Below are 21,198 nucleotides of genomic sequence, written 5' to 3'. Positions count from 1 at the left end.
TTGAGATTCTTTTCCATGCCTCTCTCCCTAACTTCGGGTGGTTGCTGGCAATTTTTGACATTCCTTGCCTTGCAGCTGCCTCACTCCAATTTCTGCCTCCATTGTTACATGATGTTTTTCTGATGACTCTGTATCTTGTTTCTTTACATGCTCTTCTTAAAGAATACGGATCATTGAATTTAGGGCCTAATCCAGTAAGACTTCATCTTAACCTGATGATTATATCTACAAAGATCTTCTTTCCAAAAAAGGTCAAATTCACAGGTACAAGGGTTTACCTACCTATGACTCAACGTATCTCTTTGGGGTACACAATTCAACCCAAAAAACCTCTTTACAATATTTGCATGGTGTTTTATGAATAATAACTTTTCAAATATTTGTTGATTTGAATTGTATAGCCATAGAGAGAAATCCATTATCTTATTTTTTTAATGGGAAAGTAATCTTGAACATACTCTGAATTTGTGCTCTCTCTGTTCTTTGCCCTCTCTGGTTGATAAAGCACTGTTTCTGTTTATTCTTGCATGTATTTATCTTTTTGTGGCTGTCACTAAGTAAAACTTCAATGGGAATTACAGACGCTAAATTTTAGATATAAGCCTTGTTTTAAAGCTGGGAAAACAAAGCACACCAAAGTAAAATGGAATAATTAGTGAGTAGTTAATTTAAAAATAAAACACACACAATGGAAATAGAGGATATAATTAGTAAAGATAAATGCAGAAGTGAAAAAAAGATAGAAAACAAAGTATAGTGGAAAATATATGTACACCGAAAGTTTTTTGTTTTTTGTAAAGACCAATAAATAGATGAAACCCTATAAAACCTGATGAAGGGAACAAAAGACAAAATAAAAAATGCATGAATGAGAAAGGAGACAAATTTTAAAATAAGAGAACATTTCTAACTGTTGTAATATACTTGAAAAGCTAGAGGGAATGGATAATTTATTGGTGAACTATTAGTGAATCATATTGATACAAGAAGATTAAGAAAACACATCTAAACCACATAGAAATTTCAAAATACTTTAAAAACCTTTTTGCTAAAAGTATACCTTTTTATCTCAATTCTTGCTGATTTTCAAAGAATAGATAAGTTATTCAGACTATTCTAAACCATGTAAGATTAAGATGAGAAACCTACCAATTCATTTTATAAACAGTGTAAACTTAATTCAAAACCTTATTTTAAAATACTATAAAAATCTAAATAAATATATTGATTTCTCATAAAAATTCCACATGAAATATTGAAAAATGAACAAAAGTAAAATAATAAAACATGAACAAAGTAGGGTTTATTGCAGGAATGGAGACAGTCAAAATGAGAAAATCTTATAATTGACAGTATCAACAAATTAAAAAACTGTATGGTTATATATATATCAGAAGGTATTGTGGGGGATGGGGGGAAGCATTTAAAAGCCACTCCCAATGAATTTAAAATAAAAAGAAAATACCTAAACATGTTAAAAAATAGTTACTGAAATCTATTACATAGTGAAATACTAAGCTATTCCTATTAAAGTCAGGAATAAGATCACTATTGTTCAAAATTATTTTGAAGTTTGAAGCTAACAATAAGACAAGAAAAAGAAATGAAGTATAAATATTGGGAAAGAAGAGACAAAATTATAGATTAATGTGAAAAATAGTGCTGATGTACTAGTAATTGGTTATCCATGTGGAAGACAATAAAATTAACTATACTTGTACCATATACAAAAATTAAAATTCCATGCGAATTAAATATTTTAATGTATAAACAATTTCTGATGCATGCTAACTAGTCACTCACATTTAGACCCCATCAAAGTGATAGTAAAAAAAATTTTTAAAGATAATTTATTTACAGTGTCAGAGAGTGAGAGGAAGCCAAATCGAGATTGCAACAGATTTCTGAAAGACAGGGAAATAGTGGAAATTAAAAATTATTGTTGAAAAATAATCAAGGACCTTAAAACTTCCTAGTTATTTGTTCTTTCTAACATACCAGATTACTTCCTATCATTTAAAAGTAAAATACTAGCCCTGGCTGAGTAGCTTGATTGGTTGGAGTGTTGTCCCTGTAAACCAAAAGGTGCAGGTTTGATTCCCAGTCAGGGTACATACCTAGGTTGCGGGTACGATCTCTGGTCAGGACACGTACGGGAGGGTAAGGATCCATGTTTCTCACATCATTATTTCTTTCTCTCTCTCTTCCTCTCTCTCTCTAAAAATCAGTAAACATCCTGGGGGAGGATTTTTTTAAAAAGTAAAATACAAATGTTGAGAATTTCTCAATAGCCTTTGAAATTATTTTGGGCTACTTTGGGGTGTTGAAAACCAGAATTGGGAATTCATGCTCTGTGCCAGGGGTCTTCAAACTGCCACTCTTTATGTAAACTAAGTTTTACTGGAACAGGTCGTGCCCATTTATTACATATTTGTGGCTGCTTTTGTGCGACAGCCACAAAGACAAGTAGTTGCAATAGAAATCATATCGCCCACAAAGCCTTATTTATCATCTGACCCTTGCAGAAAATGTTTGCCACCCCTGTTCAGGTAATTAGTCATCTTAGAACTTACCCTCATTTGGGATGGGCTTGAATGGAATCCAGCCAATGTACATAGCCATTTACAGAATGTAAGAAAAGGGAAAGGGGATGGGGGGAATATAGCAGACGGGAGACTGACTGTCACCACCTACGGTTCCTTAGTAGAAAAGAGAATGAGAAGTAGAAGGGAAAATAATAAAAAATGCATATGATGCATTCTGCTTAGAATTAAAACAGGTTTTTTGTATATTGATTTTTTATCTGACAACCTTGATAAATTTTCATATTTCTTAAGATTTTTCTGTTTTGTTTTCTCCTTTCCAATCATTATTCTTTCCTTTTTAACCATTGACTGTGCTAATTAGGACTTACAGGATTGTGTTGAGTAAAAGTGGTGCAATAGTAGAGATCTTTAATTGTTTTTGGTTTTTAAAAGAATGCCTCATACATTTCACTGTAAATAGTGTTATTTACTGTAGGTTTTTGGCAGTTTCTCTTCTATTTCCACTTTATTAAGAGTTTTTATCTTGAACAGATGACTTTCATCAGATGTTTGGTTTTTTTAATCTATGGAGATTATCATAAAGGTTTTTCCCCTTTAATTTAAAAAAAAATTTTTATTGATTTCAGAGAGAAAGGGAGAGGAAGAGAGAGAGCTAGAAACATCCTATCTAATAAAGAGGGAATATGCTAATTAACCATCACTCCGTCACAAAGATGGCTGCACCCACAGCTGAGGCCAAGTTCCCATAAGGAGCCTTAACAAGCAATCAGCTTGTTAAGGGACCTGAGGCTACACCCTCCCCTGCCCTCGTGGGGCTTGACAGGGGACCTCAGGCCGCCTTCCACACCTGGCAGGGCTTGACAGGGGACCTCAAGGTGCACTTCCCATCCTGGTGCTGGGCTAGGGGACCTCAGGCTGCTCCCCCCGCCCCAGTTCCAGGCCAGGGGACCTCAGGCCGCGCCCCCCACCAGGTGGGGCTTGACAGGGGACTTCAGGCCACGCCCCCACCGCTGCACCAGGCCAGGGGACCTCAGGCCGCACTCCCATCCAGCACCGACCCAGGGGACCTGAGGCTGCACCCCCCTGCCTGGCAGGGCTTGACAGGGGACCTCAAGGTGCACCCCCAGTGCTGGGTTGGGGGAACTCAGGCCGCACCCCCCACCCAGGGGGACCTGAGGCTGTTACCCCCTCCCGGTGCCCGGCCGGGGGACCTGAGGCTGCTTCCCTCCCGCCTGGTGGGGCTTAATGGGGGACCTCAGGCCATGTCCCCCACCCCGGTCTGGCCACGCCCCCCATCCTGGCGCTGGGCCAGGGGACCTGAGGCTACGTTCCCTGCCCGGCGGGGCTTGACAAGGGTGGGACTAGCCAGGTCTGGATCTATCCCAATGAGGGGGGTGGGGGCCTGGCCAGGTCTGGGTCTCACGCGATTTTGAGGCGCATGTGGGTGGTCAGGGACTTGACTCTGGGTCCTGTGGTGTGCCCCAGACTCTGACAGGAGGAAGGTTTTCATATACATTTTACTAATTTTCTTTCATCTCTGACACTTCTATTATAGAGAAAGGGCAAATAGCAATATGAAATTATTTCCTCTAATTAATCCCCTTTTAATGTGCACGAATTTCGTGCACCAGGCCACTAGTCAATGATGAAAGAGAATCATTGATCAGCTGCCTCCTGCATGCCCCACACTGGGGACCAAGCCTGGGCATATGCCCTGACCAGGAATCAAACCTGGGACCTTACAGACCACAGGCCAATGTTCTATCCACTGAGCCAAACCAGCTAGGGCTCTCCTTTAATGTTTTAATGCAGTGCATGATACATATAAATGATCTATGTTAAACAGTCCTTACATTCCTGGTTGAACTCAGCTTGGCCCTGCTATAGTTTCTTTACTGTATATTATTGTATTCTGTTTTGTGGTATTTTGTTTAGGATCTTTGTATCAATATTTATGAATGATACTAGCCTACAATCATTCTTTTTCACACTACCTTTGAGTTTATATTGCAGTTATATTGGCATTATAAAATGCATTGGGAAGATATTTTCTGTATTTCTATTCTTTGGAAAGTTTGAATAAAGTTGGTACTATTTGTTTATTAAATTTTGGTAGAAGGTGTCTAAAACCATTTGGATCTAGTGGAGTTTTGTTTGTATGTTTATTGGTGTTGGGAGGAGGAGAGGAAAAATACTTCTACAATTTTTCAAAAGTTACAGAACTATTAAGGTTTTCTGTTTTTTCTTGATTCAATTTCCCTCCTCCACCTCCCACCTTAGAATTATGTTCATTTTATATGTTTGGGCTCTTCTCTCTAATCATAGGTAGTGTTTTCAACTTTTTGGTTGAATCTTCAACCTCTACAAAAGGATATACAATAAAAAGGAAGGCTTCTTCTCAGCAGATCTCAGACCTGTTTTCTAGAGGCAATGACTGTTGTTTTTTTATCCTTTCAATAACATTTTAAATCTATACAATCCTTTTATTTTTACTAAAACAGGACAGACCATATGCAGCATAGTGATCAGCACACTTCTTCTTTTATTTTACTTTTTTGTTGTTCTTTTACATTAATGTCATTCTTTTGAGTGCCAGTACAGTATTCCACTGCATGGTTGCTTCCTATTTATTTAAAAGTAGTTATGCTTTTACACCAATAAAAACTTTCCCATTTGTTTGAAGTACCCTAAGAACCCATTCTATTACTCCAGTGTAGTAACAGACATCACTTCAGAGAACTCCAGTTGGCCCTCAATATGCCTTAATACTCATTAACAAATCAATTAATGTTTCTTGCTCCATAACATCCTCCTTGGAAGAGGGTGTATTTAATTTAATTCAGTTAATGTTTAATTTAAAAACAAAACTATTTGAATAATTTAGATGTCATATAATGTTTTTAAATCTCTGGGTTTTTTTGCAATTTATCCTAGTCTGAGGAATAGATGCAGTTTTCTCTTCCTCATGGCTGCCCTGTTTCCCACTGCCACTTATTTAAAGTCCATCTTTTCACATGTTGTGATGCTACATTTTTATCCTTACCAAATTTACATATATTTACTTCTGGATTTTTTAAATTTTATTTTAATGGTAAATCTATTCATATGCCAATATCAGAGCTTTTTTACAACTTTTTCTTTTTAAGTAACTTTGCATTTACAAAAGAGTTGGAAAACAGTACAGAGAGTTCCTATATGCCCTTCACTCAGCTTCCCCTAATGTTAACATCTTACATAATCATAGTATAATTATTAAAACTCAGAAGTTAACTTATTAGTAAAATATAGTTAACTATATACTGTTTTACTTATAAAGACTTTGTATAGTATTTTAAAATGTGGTAGGTATATTCCTCCTACTCTCCTATTTTTGCTTGTTACGTGTTTTTTTTATATCTAGCTGCAGAAAACAAAAACAAATTTTATATCTTGTTTTTATTGGGACTATGTAAAATTTATAAATTAACTTAGGGAGAAATGGCACCTTATATTTCTGAACCTTCATAAACAAGAACAGAGTATGTGTGGGTTTTTTTTGTTGTTGAAGTCTACCTTAGTATCATTCAGAAGTGTTTTACAGTTTTCCTCATACATTTTGGACACTGTTCAATTTATGTCTAAGTATTTTATTATTATTAAATTGTAAATGGGATCTTTCCTCCCATTCCATCTTCTATCTGATTTCTCTTTGTATATATAAAGGAAACATTTTTTTATATTTTGTACTACAGCACATTACTAAATTATCTTATTATAGCAACATTTAGTTGGTTCTTTTGGATATACCAGGTATATAATTATATCATCTACCAATAGTATTCCTTTCTAATGTTATTCTTTGTGTTGACTAGAAATAGTCTTTTATGATTGATTGTTTTGGTTTCTTCTCTTTCTGTTGGTATTTTTCTCTGAAAAGTACTATCTAAAAGTACTGACAAATACAACTTTTTTTTTTATTATTATTCATTAAGACAAAACAGTAAAAGCTTTCTTCTCCCTTACCCTACTCTTATGGTTAGCATCTTTACTATAGAAAAACAAATTGGGATATTTGTATACTGTCACCAAAGTGAAAGATTCAGATATTTTCCCATTTTATAAGTTTTGATTTTTCTAAATGTTGAGTTACTTGCATTTAAACTGTATTTGGTATGAAATTCTTGTGATTATATGGAAAGCATTCCAAAGTAAAGTTATGATTGATTTCTCAATTTTTGCATAAAGCAATTTTGAGTTAGGGAGGGATGGCTGCAATATCCTAAAAGAATATAAGGTAGAATATTACTCCATGAAACATCTTGTTTTTCCAATAAAATTATATGAAACATTTTCTTTCTAGAACAGAAGTGACTTTAATGATTGTCTTCTGGGGAGGAAAACAAAGATGATAGAATGTTCTAATTGTCCATCTGAAGGGTTGAATGTTTTCCCCTCTTTTAAAGAGCACTTTTAATAGTTTCTGCTCCTCTGGCTCTTTCTGTGATTGTGTAAGGTAATATCCTCTGTATCTTAGCATACCTATCTGTACCCATCTCTGTGTTACTTACTTTTCTTCTTATTTTGTTTTATTATTTTAGTGCAAAATCACCTGTTAAAATTTTACTTGAAATAAAGAATTTTAGGGCTTACATTATTAAATCCTGTCAGATTTCCACCTTTGTCACATGCTTTTAATGTGCTACCTTTTTCCAGACCTGCTTATTAATGGTAAAATTTTCTCCTTCATTTTTGTGACATCTCCTCTATCCTTTTCAATTACTTCTTTACCTCTTGTCCATTGGTTGGCGGGACAGGGTCTTATAATAGTAGATCAACATTAAGTCTTAATAAGAAAGTTATGTTACATGTCTGTTTTCATAATATAACTTGTATTTACATAGCACTTTTACTTTTCATCCTGCTTTTGTTACTTAATTCTAACAGTATCCCTGTAAATTATATTAGAGCAGGTAGTAAATGTCCATTTTACAGTTGGTAAAATGAAGTAAAATGAAGGGGCAAAGGTAAACCACAACTAAGCCTAAAATTAAGACCCAAGTCTCCAAATAAAAGTCTGGTGCGCATTCTTTTCAATCATAAAGACTTTTGTGAGTGATTTCCACATCCCAGGACTTCCTTTTGTCCTCAGGTGACAATAGGTTGTACCAGGTTTATCAGAGATTCTAGCCTTTGGAGAACTGATTAGACCTGCGTCCCTTCATTTCCCTTGATAGGGCCTTCTGGTTGGTGAACTCCAATATTGTCATGACTAGCCAGTGTTACAACCTGTCTGCCTTAGTTTGTATAGTGGATTTTATTACAGAAACATTTTTTTATGTCAAGATCTTTAAGTATTGCTTAAGTACAAATTTTGCAATACTTTTTAACTTTTAAAGAATTATGATTGCCCTAGCCGGGTGCTTCAGTGGTTTGGAGCATCATCCCGTACACCAAAAGGTACAGGTCGATCCCTGGTCAGAGAACTCTTCCTTTCCCTCCCCAACCCTCCCCTCCCCTTCTCTCCCTTGCCCTTCTTCTCTCCTCTCCTTCTCTCCTCTCCTTTTCTCTCTCCCCTCTCTCCTTCCCTCCCTCCCTGACCTCCCCATCTCACCCTTCCTTTCTCTAAAAAAAAAAAAATCAAAATAAAATATATCCTTTGGTGAGGATTTTTTTAAAAAAAGAACTATGGTAGGCAGATTTTATTTATTCCAAAGTGAGCTTGGGATTAAACTGAAAAGAGAACCTGGGTCTTCCTAATTTGGTTAGTCTTCATATAACTCCTTGCTTTCTAATATTCTTCATAAGAACCTCTTATTACCTGGCTATCTTCTATGTATTTTCTTGTCTCCCCTCTTCTTATTACAGTCATATGATTAACTTCCAGACTCTGTTTAATTTCTCTTTGACAAGCTATACTCCTAAAATTATTCATTTTCTTTAAGTGTCTTTTGGCCTCAATCTGAGCATAGTGGGTTCCAAGACCTCATATGCCATAGCTTGACCTATTATATTCATCCTTTTGAGTAATTATAATAACTCGATACTAGTCATTCTTATTTATCAGTCTTTTATAAAAAAAGACTTGAAGTCTCAATCTAACACTCTCCTTTGTGTTCACTTTGTTAAATGACTGCCTTTTAATGAGGCCTTCTTGAAACTTCAGACCTACTTCTCCATGCATGGTGTTTAAGACTAGCCTTAGTGATGAGATGCACCAGTTAATCTCATTAATCCATTCTGGCTCTAAAATTCTGTGACTAGTGGACAAAATTCAGAAATAAGTTAGTATTGCTAATATAAATAAATTTCTTATCAATAATTATATTTCCTAGGTGTTTTGCCTGTACGCCAGGTATAATATCTTTAAAATCTTGAAAAAATTCTAACCTAATAAAAATCTCATCCACTCTGAAAAGTCAATGTATTCAGACACTACATAAGTTCTCTTCTAATTTAGTCCTGTTTGTCTTCAACTAAGACTTCATTGTTTCATCCTCTTAGATGCTACTACTTAAACAATATTGTTTTGAGACCTAACCTAACATACTAACACAATTCTTCTTATTAAATGTCTCAAGAATTTTGTTTCTTTATCCCTTTCTTTGTAAACAAGCAGCCACTATATTTTTAGTAGTGAATTTCAAAATCCTTTTTAACCTTATAGGTCCAAGGGTAGCCAAGGATGGCTGCAGCTTCATATGATCAGTTGTTAAAGCAAGTTGAGGCACTGAAGATGGAGAACTCAAATCTTCGACAAGAGCTAGAAGATAATTCCAATCATCTTACAAAACTGGAAACTGAGGCATCTAATATGAAGGTATTAAGATTGTGACTTTTAATTGTAGTTTATCCATTTTTATTTAGTATTCCCTCTTGTAAACTTGGGTTAGACACTTCACTTACTTAAAAGTATATTTTAAGTTAAGTGGTAATATGTTAACTCTTTTTCTTACAAGTGTTAACATTTATACTTTGAAATAAAATGTATTGAATTCATCCAGTGAGTCATATAAAGAAATAAGTATAAAATCTCAGTAACTAGTTAGTTTTTAAGTTATTTTTAAGCTTAAGCATCACTCTACTGAGGCTGGGTGTTCTATGTAATTCATAGGAACTAGCTTCATAACTTGAGAATATATCTTAATTATTAAATACTAGAGGCCCGGTGCTCCAATTCCTGCACCAGTGGGGTCCCTCAGCCTAGCCTATGGGATTGGGCAGAAACTGGCTCTCCGACATCCCCAAGGGATCCTGGATTGCAAAAGGGCTCAGGCCAGGCCAAGGGACCCCACCAGTGCACGTGGGGGCCGGGGAGAGACACGGGAGGTTGGCCAGCCCGTGAGGGACCGCGAGAGGCCTCCAGGGCGTGTCCAGCCCATCTCAGTCCCGATTGGCCAGACAGCAGCAGCAAGCTAACCTACTGGTCGGAGCATCTGCCCCCTAGTGGTCAGAACATGTCATAGCGACTGGTCGACTGCCCCCTGGTGGTCAGTGCTCGTTATAGTGAGCAGTTGAGTGGCCTTAGCATTCATTAGCATATTACACTTTGGTTGTTGAACGGCCAACCAGTCAACCAGGCATCCTATATAATAAAAGAGTAATGTGCAAATTAACCATCACTCCGCTACACCCACAAGCCACGCTCACCAGCCAATCAGGAGCGAATATGCAAATAAACCCAACCAAGATGGCTACGGCCACAGAGAGCAGGAGGGAGGCTTGGGTTTCCCTGGCAATGCAGGAAGCTAAGCTTTCCGCCTGCCCTTGCCGGCCTAGGCCTCCACTCAAGGCTACAAAGTTTCAATGATAGAAGATACATAAATCCAAACAGAAACGGCGGCAGCCACGGAGCTGGAAAGAGCAGGAGGCTAGGGTTGCCCCCAACAATGGAAGTAGCCAAGCTTTCCGCACACCCTGGCCGGCCCAGGCCTCCACTTAAGGCTACAAAGTTTCAATTATAGAAGATACATAAATCTCAAAAAAAATGGCTGCCGCCACGGAGCAAGCAGAAGGCTTGGCTCCGCTCCAGGCTACAAAGTTTCAATTGTAGAAGAAAAATAAACCCCAGATACCAGGGCCTCCGCTTGGGTTGCCAGGGGGCATGGCCAGCCTGCAAACCACCATAGGCCCCTCGCCCAGGCCGCCTCACGCCCCAAGGGAACCCCCACCCTGATCCGGGACACCCTTCAGGGCAAACCAGCTGGCCCCCACCTGTGCACCAGGCCTCTATCCTATCTAATAAATGAGTAATATGCAGATTGACCATCACTCCAACACACAAGATGGCTGCCCCCATGTGGTCAAAGATCCTGCCCCCATGTGGACACAAGATGGCCACCACAAGATGGCCAGCAAGGGAGGGCAGTTGGGAGGGACCAGGCCTGCAAGGGAGGGAAGTTGGGGGCAATCAAGCCTGCAGGGGAGGGCAGTTAGGGGTGACCAGGCCGGCAGAGGAGGGAAGTTGGGGTGACCAGGCCTGCAGGGAAAGACAGTTGGGAGGGACCGAGGCCTGCAGGGGAGAGCAGTTGGGGGGGACCAGGCCTGCAGGGGAGGGCAGTTAGGGGTGACCAGGCCTGCAGGGTAGGGCAGTTAGGGGTTACCAGGCCTGCAGGGGAGGGCAGTTAGGGGCAAACAGGCTGTCAGGGGAGCACTTAGGCATCAATCAGGCTGGCAGGGGAGTGGTTAGGGGGTGATCAGGCTGGCAGGCAGAAGCGGTTAGGGGTAATCAGGAAGGCAGGCAGGCGAGCAGTGGGAGCCAGCAGTCCTGGATTGTGAGAGAGATGTCTGACTGCCCGTTTAAGCCTGATCCCACCAGGAATCGGGCTTAAACGGGCAGTTGGACATCCTCGAGGGGTCCCAGATTGGAGAGGGTGCAGGCTGGGCTGAAGGACACACCCCTCCCCTGTGCACAAATTTCATGCACCAGGCCTCTAGTGGAGCATATTAGGCTTTTATTATATAGGATAGCTTCCTTCCCCAACTCTCTCAGATCTTGTTTGCCACTTAAATGCTGTGTTGATAGACTATCAAGAATATCATGGTGCCCATAGCCTTCCTCCCCATCTCTCTCAGATCTTGTTGCTACTTAAATGCAGCATTGATAGATTATCAAGAAAATCACGGGGCCTTAATGGGAAGAGTCCTGAATGAAAGTCAGTACCTGGTCCTATTCCTGGTGTTGTCACAAGCTAAATTGCATCACCTTTGGTCCTCTTCTGACTTAATTTTAAGTTGCCAAAGGAAAATACAGACATTGCACTAGCCTAGAGGAGTTCCATGGTACCTTCAAACCCTAGAATTGGTTTGCCAAATAACATGACAAGCTATGTAACCTCTAAGAAGAGATATAAAATACTCAGTCTGCAATGGGGAAAATAAGTTCTAATTTCAAACCAATCAAGGTTAAGACTTACAGCTGTTTTAATTTTTAATTATTGAGGTAGATTTACTTCTCACTGAATTTAATAACTTTATAGAATTGGAACGCATTTATAAAACTGTTACCTTCTTCAAAAATTTTTCCTGCTTTATGTTCTTTCTGCGCCTTGGCTATTTTAGCATCTGGGTTCTTGACCCTATTCTCCTATCTGTTCACTACTCCTATTTCTGATTCATTGTCTATTCTCTTCTGAGTCCTTTTTCTGTGCATTTTGAGGTCTTCCTTATTCTTCAAGCTTCTATATATTACTGAACTATTGTTGCTCCTCTTTTATCCTTTATAGTCAATATCATAACAGTTCAGTCTTTTTACTCATGTGTACTTTTCTATTTATCTTTCTGTGTATAAATATTTTCTGCTCTAATTGCCTATTTCTGTTCTAAAAACTTTCCCTAGCAACGATAAATCTCCAAGATATCTACCTCAAATCCTCTTGGAAATAAGGTAGACCAGTGGTCGGCAAACTCATTAGTCAGCAGAGTCAAATATCAACAGATTGAAATTTCTTTTGAGAGCCAGATTTTTTAAACAAACTTCTTCTAATGCCACTTCTTCAAAATATACTCGCCCAGGCCGTGGTACCTTGTGGAAGAGCCACACTCAAGGGGCCAAAGAGCCGCATGTGGCTCGCGAGCCGCAGTTTGCCAACCACTGAGGTAGACTATAAATAAACATTTTCTTACTACAAACTATGGGTGTCCTTACAAACAGCCAAATTAGTTACCTAATAGGTTAAAAAAGAATACTTTCGTATTTTAACACTGATCAGTACAATGTATCTACAATTGTTTTGCATGACATGACAAAAGTTTCAAAGATACAAAATTTAAAATTCCCAACAGGACTACTCTTTCATCTACTTTGGAGGTATATTTTGCAGAGAACTCCTGACTGCCTATTGAATGTCTGTTTCCTAGTGGATAGCTCTGAGATGACTTTGAAGTTTTGTTTAACTACTTGAACAAATTCATAATTCATTTTTAGGAGACATTTTATCCTACCCTTAGATCCATCTCCACGCTGAAGTGGAATGTCAGAGTAAATGACAAATCAGACCCTTAAATTTCTATAATGGAATATCAGGTTGACAACTTATCCGGTGATATCATATACATCATGAATATTGGCATTTAAGATATATCTGAATTCAACCATGAATTGATAATTACTCAACATGTGCATCTATAAGACATTCTTGCTAATCTATCCACATATGTCTTTAGGATTGGGCATATGGTATCATAGCAGTTACAACCTTATAAGGAAATTATTTACGTTTCTCTTCCTTAAGAGACTTTAAGCAATTAAAGAGCAGAAACTGTGACCTGTTTATTTTGTTTTAGAATATTGATTTGCAAAAAGACACTTGGAAACAGTGGCACTCTACGCTGTATTAAAGTTTATCCAAAACAATGGTTATTCCTCCTCTCCCCCCCAAAAAAAAATCGCTTATCAAACTTTGGAATACATTGTACAATTTTGAATCATGTTTATTAATCATTAAGCTACTTATCCCAAAGAAAGGCAAGGTGTGTCCCTCCAATGAGATCATTTAAGGATGCCTGCAATTTATGCAGTAGTACCATCTAGTGGCAAAAGAGAATACTGTTTGCTGTTCACATGGCATTGATACAAACTATAAAAATATTTTTGTATACCACAGCAAAATAGGCATACAACACTGTGAACACTGACTGTATATTTGAGAATATTTGAAATGTTTGTTTTTTAGGTATAATGATGGCACTGTGGTTGTGTTTAGAAAGAACCCATGTTTAAATATACGTATTAAAATATTTACAGAAGATGCCGAAACCGGTTTGGCTCAATGGATAGAGCGTCAGCCTGCGGACTGAAAGGTCCCAAGTTCGATTCCGGTCAAGGGCATGTACCTTGGTTGCGGGCACGTCCCCAGTAGGGGGTGTGCAGGAGGCAGCTGATGGATGTTTCTCTCTCATCGATGTTTCTAACTCTCTATCCCTCTCCCTTCCTCTCTGTAAAAAAATCAATAAAATATATTTAAAAAAAATATTTACAGAAGAAATGATATGATGTCTGAGATTTGTTTCAAATCTGGGTGGAGGTGGGGAAATGGAGAAAGTAGGTATGGGTGTAAATGAAACAAACCATGAATTTATAATTATTGAAGCAGGATGTGAAGATATATGAAAGTTTATTATAATATTCTTTATACTTATGTATATATTTGACATTTTCTGTAATAAAAATATAATGAAGTATAATAGAGATTTCATTGGATTTAGTTGACCTGGAATCAGATAAATGCAGAAATTGTAATTAAACTTTAATGACGTATATATTGTATTTTTTACTCCAGGGCTAATGATGGTCATGGTGATTTTCTTCCCCAGGGATATCTGTTGATTCTGGGTACAGTCTAGTATTTATTATTGCAACAGGCAGAATGATTCCAATGGAGGAAGGAAACTATTGGAGGTCTTGACAAACATGTAGGCAGATGTGAAGTATTGATATTTAGAGGAGATCCAAATGCATGGGTAGTTTTCCCCATGGGATATTGGCTGAATTTTTTTGTAGTGAAGGATGCTGGGAATTGACTAGAAAGACAGAATGTTAGGCAAAGTCTTGCTATAGAAGAGACATAATAACTTTCACACAACAGATCTCCTCAAGAAGTTTGCCAGACTTTGAAGTTTACATAAGCAGGAGATTAAACACTTAAGCTCATAGCCTTCAAGGGACAAAACTTTAGGGCTAGGGAATCAGGTGCCACCTGAGAATCAGGCTGAACTGGAAGACAAAGTAAAACAGTCCATAATCTTTCAATGTTTGAGAGAGACAGACCTACAAAAGGGAAGGGGTCTGGATCAAACACAACTGGTTTTTCTTTAAAGGTAAGTGTCAGATTTTGGAGTTGTGTAGGGTGGGAAGCCAAGGACTGAGGAGAAACCTATAATATTTACAGTCTAAATTTGAAAGAGAGTCACATTCAAGGATCTTGACAAATCAAATCAAGAGAAAGATTTAGATGGGGAAGAAATAATGGCATCAAAAGTCAGGAGGCAATAAGTATATAGTCAAATATCTGCTAAATGTAAATTAGTGTACTAGAAGAATATACTTAAATGTGATATATAAAAGCTTCATTTTTTAGGGCATCAGATAAAACAGCCTATCATAATGTGTTAATTTGATGTTTTTTATAGTCATGTTGGTGCACGCCTAAGAGATACGGATTCTAAATATGTAACTATTGAGCCAGCCTCATTGAGGCTTGGCCATTTTCTGATTATTTAAAAATAATGGACTAGAAAGACAGAACGTTAGGCAAAGTCCTTCACTGCTTACTCTCTTAACCTTTTACTTAGAACCAGGAGTCAGTAAATTTCTCTGAACATCAGCATTAATGATAAAGATGCCCTCTACTCCTGCATAAATTTGCTGCTCACTAGCTTGGTCAACTCTTTGAGTCTCAGTTGACCTACCCAAAAATGAGAATAATCCACCTTGTATTATTTTAGAAGTTAGAGATAATTTATCCATATAGTAACTTTCAAAAGATTACTCATTATTACCATTATTACGAAATATCACTACCGTTGTTGGGATATAATTAGTTGCTTTTAATTCATACTAGGTAATATATGTGGAGTGCTTTCCAGATTTATCTAAAATAACTTTTTATCTACCATACCTAAGTACCAAGATATTTAAAATTATTCTTGAAGATTTTTAGAATTTTGTCACGTTCAGATATTGTGTTGTTGTTTTTTACAGGAAGTACTTAAACAACTACAAGGAAGTATTGAAGATGAAGCTATGACATCTTCTGGACAGATTGATTTATTAGAGCGCCTCAAAGGTACATTTTTAAAAAGTGTTTTAAAATAATGTTTTATGCTTTAGTTGTCAACTTTAGATATGTATAGCCACGTATAACTTCTGTTGATTTGGGTGTCGGTATCAGTTTCCTTAGTATAGCAGTTTTACCCATCTATATATATAAAGAGGTAATGTGCAAATTAGCTGGGATGCCATAACAGGCACGACCGGTCAGGAGGAGGCTGCACGTGCGCAGGTGAGGCCTGGAGTGGAGACGGAGACAGAGACAGGGGGGCCTGCCCAAGCTGCCACAGCCGAGGTTAGACCCAGGGAGGAGAGGGCGGGCCCGCCTGGGCCCACCCGCAGCCGCCACAGCCAAGCGCAAGCCAGGAGGGGAGAGGAGAGAGGACCCACCTTTTCTGACCACTCATTGGCTAAGTTCCCAGTACACCACTCGCATTGTTCTTGGTAACTTGCCTAATAAGAATCCAAGAAGGTGATCTAGGGTTTTTCCACTTCACTCCTAGAGAAAAAAACGAAGGTCTGCTGCTGGAGGGTCTAAGAAATGTCATATCCTGCCCTAGCTGGTTTGGCTCAGTGGGTAGAGCCTTGGCCTGCTGACCGCTGGGTCTGGGTTCAATTCTGGTCAAGAGCATGTATCGAGGTTGCAGGCTCCTCCCTGGCCAGGGCCCAGGTCAGGGCTCATGCAGCAGGCAACCAATCGAAGTGTCCCTCTCACATTGATGTTTTTCTGTCTTTCCCTCTCTCTTCCATGCTGTCTAAAAATCAATGGAAAAATATCCTCAGGTGAGGATAAAAAAGAAAGAAAGAAATGTCATATCCTATGAAAGAGACATCTTGAAAATGCCTAAAGAAAGTTGTCATTTTTTCGTGGTGAAAGGACTGGAGTCCATGTTGATGAAAACACCTTGGCGGCTGAGGCGGTCAGCAGTGGCAGCAGCAGTGGGGTGATGGGGGTGGCACCTTCCCCTGATCAGCCAGGTTGCCTCCTGCAGAGGGAGGCCAGACTGCGGCTAAGCCCCGTTCCCCCCGGGGAGCGGGCCTAAGCCATCAGTATGACATCCCCTGAGGGCTCCTGGATTGTGAGAGGGGACAGGCTGGGCTGAGGGGGAACCCCCCCCCCAGTGCACAAATTTTGTGCACCAGGCCTCTAGTTAGGATATAATTGTTAAAGTACAAATATGTAAAAAGTCTATTTTCGTGTTATTTTCGTCAGTTAAACATTTTACTGGCTTTGAATAAACTATTTTAGATGCCTTCCTTGATCATTTCAATATCTTTTTAAGGCTCATTGCTACTCTGCTGGTCACTAAATAGGCCTTTAGAAAGCTGTGTACCACAGACTGGGCCCATTGCCTTATGTGATGTAGTGTCCTTCTCTGTTCCATCTGGAATAGAAATGCTTTATCCTCTGATATATAAGCTGGTTATAAGCCGTTTTTAGCAGAATTTTAAAATAACGTCTCATTTTGTTGCTTAAAATTCCAGTGTCAAAATAGGGAAAATGCTTAATTATAACTGAAGCTGGGCAAAGAAATTACCTTTTGTTCCCTAAATGTATTATTGTCTAGCATGAATCTAAGGAAGGACATTTTGTCTAATTTTCCTTTAACAGACTTCTTTTCCTCTGACTCAAGCTGACTTTGGAGGGAAAGTGTAGCCATTCTGTTTCTAAACAATTGTTTATTCAGTCATGTATATTTGTGGTTTCCTCTGTTAGGAATTTGTAAGCTTCTGAACCAAGAAGTGTGTCCTTTTATTGACTCGATGTTTTAGTACACTGTCCTTTTGCAGGCTCTCAAAGAGCCTGCCTAATAGAGGCTTAGCAATTTTCTAATCTTTAGTTTTTCAGAATTCATCTATGTATTCTCTCTCCTGCCTTTACATTTCTCTAGAATCAGGAGTCAGTGAATTTCTCTGAGCATCAGTATTTATGATAAGGATTTCTTCTCCCTGCATGAATTGGCTGCTGCTTAATAGTTACATTAATTTAGTACTCCTATAGGCTTGATGTAATATATATTATAGTAATATATATATATATATATATATATATATATATATATATAGTATTTTACAATTATAAAGTGGTTAAAATTGAGAGCTAAATATGAACCTGAGATTTCACTTTTAAAACAATAATATTGCATTAGACTATTTAAAGCAATTATTATATTAAAACTTGTCTCTATTTTATTTAGAGCTTAACTTAGATAGCAGTAATTTCCCTGGAGTAAAACTACGGTCCAAAATGTCCCTCCGTTCTTATGGAAGCCGGGAAGGATCTGTATCCAGTCGTTCAGGAGAGTGCAGTCCTGTTCCTATGGGTTCGTTTCCAAGAAGAGGGTTTGTAAACGGAAGCAGAGAAAATACTGGTTATTTAGAAGAACTTGAGAAAGAGAGGTAACTTTTTTTTTCATTAAATAACAAACATTGATTTGTATGCTTCAATTTTTGCTATTATTTTGTCATTTTGTAATACAAGATATGAATTATGAAGCATGTACGATGGGTGACCACTAACATTTAGAGAGCATGTTGCATTTATTAACTCAAAGATAGTATGTGGCTAGTTGTCCCTATACGAAATCTAAAAATTTAAAGGAGACAATTTCTTGGGATTGTAAGATTTATATTTTGTCACATAAATACTCTGAGTGCTCTGCACATTGGGTCCTACACAGGATCGCAATTTCTATGTTAAAATATGTAGCTGATTTTTTAATTGCATTTCTGTTTATCTTCTGAACTAAAATAACTACTAGATCTACTATAAGGTGACTGTGCGTTATGGAAGACCTATTACAAGTACCACAAATAAAACATTTCTTACTTTATCAATTTCTGTGTCAAAAACATTGCTTGACATATGGAATGAGTTCTGGTCTCACAGCCAGTGTATTCTTCCTACAGTTAAAATCATTACATTACAAATATCAGAATATATATCATTATCAAGAGTTTTATCAAAAATAAATGTCTCCTACAAGGTTATAAATTCCTCAATGCATGAATGAAAGTTTATTATCTTTATATTCCTAAAAATTCTAATAGACATTCAAGAAATGTTAACATGTATAAAAATGTTACATATTAGCTCTGGAACCTTGGTCAAGTCATTAAATTTTGGTATCGTTTTCATCTGTAAAATTGGGATATGGTAATACCTTATAGAGTTGTCAAAATCGAATATTAACATATGAAAAAGGTCCAGTATATCTCACTGAGAAACAAATGACCTTTGATTACTTTCTCTGGTTTTAGGTTTGTCCATCTACAAAAATAGGAATAATCATCTGGACCAGTAGTGTTCACATGAGTCACATCTCTTAAGTTCACATGAGTCTCTTTTGTACCTTGAACCTGGACTGTTTCTGTCTGACAGTGTAGGAAATACTATGCTGAAAAAGAAGAAGCTAACTAGGATCTATGGGCTTTCATCTTTGTCCCCTTTGAGCTCTATTAAGAGGCAAAGGACATGTGAGCATACTGACTTTCTTAGGAACTTTGCTTCGTGTAGGTTAAATCCTTATTTTATTAACAGACAGAGAGAGAGGAGAGGGTGTTGTGTGTGTAGTTCTGATAGATCTTGCATCCTCTTGGTTCTCACTGTGTTGGAGGGAAGAAAATCGAGACCTTGCTTATGTGACAGTATCTTTATTTTGCTCTCACACTTGATTGATAGTTTGGGTAGGACTAGGTTCAAATTCATTTTCCTCTCATTATCAATGTTACTGATGAGAGATTTGATACCAGGCTGATTCTTATACCTTTGTAGGCAACCATTTTTCCTCTTTGAAGCTTTTACAATGCCTTGGTGTGTGTGTGTGTTTTCTTCATTCATCGTGCGGGATACTAGTGTGCCCTTTTGATCTGAAAATTTGTTTTCTACAGCTTTTGAAAATTCTGTATGTTATTTCTTTGATGGTGTTCTCCCCTATGCTTCTATTCTTTCTTTCTAGACCTCCCTTAAGTCAGAGATTAATTCTCTCTGCCTCTTTTTTTCTCTTTTTCTGTATTGCACAAGGTAAGTGCTAGTAAGTAGTCAAACTAGGATTCAAAACCAGGTCAATAGCTCTATAAGCCTTTTGAACCTCAGTTTTCCCATCTATAGAAGGAGATTTAAAAATCTATGGATTTTTTTTAAAGTCCTTAGCACTATATCTTATATATAGAGCACTTAATAAATGTTAGCTATTGTCATGTTAGCCATTAATTTAACAAATACTTACTAAATACCTAATAACTTGTGTGCCATACTCTTCTAGGTGATTCTGAATTAGCTAGAGGACTAAGAAGACATGAGGCTTACATGAAGAAGCATTTTTAAAGAAGACTATTGACAATCCTATGAAATAAAAACCTAATATGCTAAGTGTCCGGTCAACACTTAGCATATTAGGTTTTTATTTTATAGGATTGTCAACCAATTTAACCAATCAACCTGCTCAGCCATTCAACCAATCAAAGCATAATATGCTAAGGCCACTCAACCACTCACTATGACATACACTGACCACCAGGGGGCAGACAGTCGACTGATCAACCAGTCGCTATAACGTGCACTCACCACCAGGGGGCAGACACTCCAACTGGTAGATTAGCTTGCTGCTGGGGTCCTGCCAATCAGGACTGAGCGATATGGGCCCAAGATGCCCTGGAGCCCTCCCGCAGCCCCTCCCCGGCTGGCCAACCTCCTGCATCCCTCCCCGGCCCCAATTATGCACTGGTGGGGTCCCTCGGCCTGGCCTGCTTCCTCTCGCAATCTGAGACCCCTCAGGGGATGTCGGAGAGCTGGTTTCAGCCCGATCCCGCAGGCCAGGCCAAGGGACCCCACTGGTGCATGAATTCATACACCAGGCCTCTAGTCACTATATAAGCCATTAGTACACTAAACCCTAAAGACCTACCTGCTTCTGGGTCTAGACCTAGTTTAATTTCTGAGTTTTAAGCACTGCTGTATGAGTTACAAGGTCAACTACTATCATTTAACCACTTGTTATCATTTTGGTTCAAGACACTATAGCCTTGGCTTTCCCAAAGCATTTTTTTTTTTACAGTTTGAGCTTAAACTTTATAGTAACAACTTGTCCCTATTCTCTCTAACCTCCCCCTTACTCTACCACCATCAGTAACATTTGACCTCTCACTTTACATACCCAGCTCTTATTTCATAAGCCTATTTATTAGAGGGTAATCAGAGTATCACCACCTATCAATCTCTTTTGCCTACTTTAGTCCTGCTGGGTCCTACAGGTCCTCACCAAGGAAAGCTGAAAATTAGAAACATATCTTATCTTTATGCTAGTTTGGTGCTCAGCTTTTGAAAAGGGTTCAAGCTTTCTACAGTGCTTTTTCCTGCTTCTATTGTTAGAAAGGGAAGGAAGTATGGCTTCTCATTAGCCCACA

The 21,198-nt window shown here is 38.3% G+C and overlaps 1 protein-coding gene across 1 annotated transcript in view; it reads left to right on the top strand.

Moving 5' to 3' along the window:
- Positions 1-21,198, top strand: part of APC (APC regulator of WNT signaling pathway) — a 113,673-nt gene that overhangs the window by 37,285 nt on the left and 55,190 nt on the right. Inside the window, 2 exon segments of the mRNA XM_080678249.1 lie at positions 15,724-15,808; positions 17,991-18,192. Of these exon segments, the coding sequence (XP_080534375.1) occupies positions 15,724-15,808; positions 17,991-18,192 (287 nt within the window).

This window comes from Plecotus auritus (assembly GCF_963455305.1).
Source record: "Plecotus auritus genome assembly, chromosome: 7".
Taxonomy (NCBI): Eukaryota; Metazoa; Chordata; class Mammalia; order Chiroptera; family Vespertilionidae; genus Plecotus; species Plecotus auritus.
The sequence above is the reverse complement of the archived record's forward strand: the minus strand, read 5'-3'. Positions and strand labels throughout refer to the sequence as shown.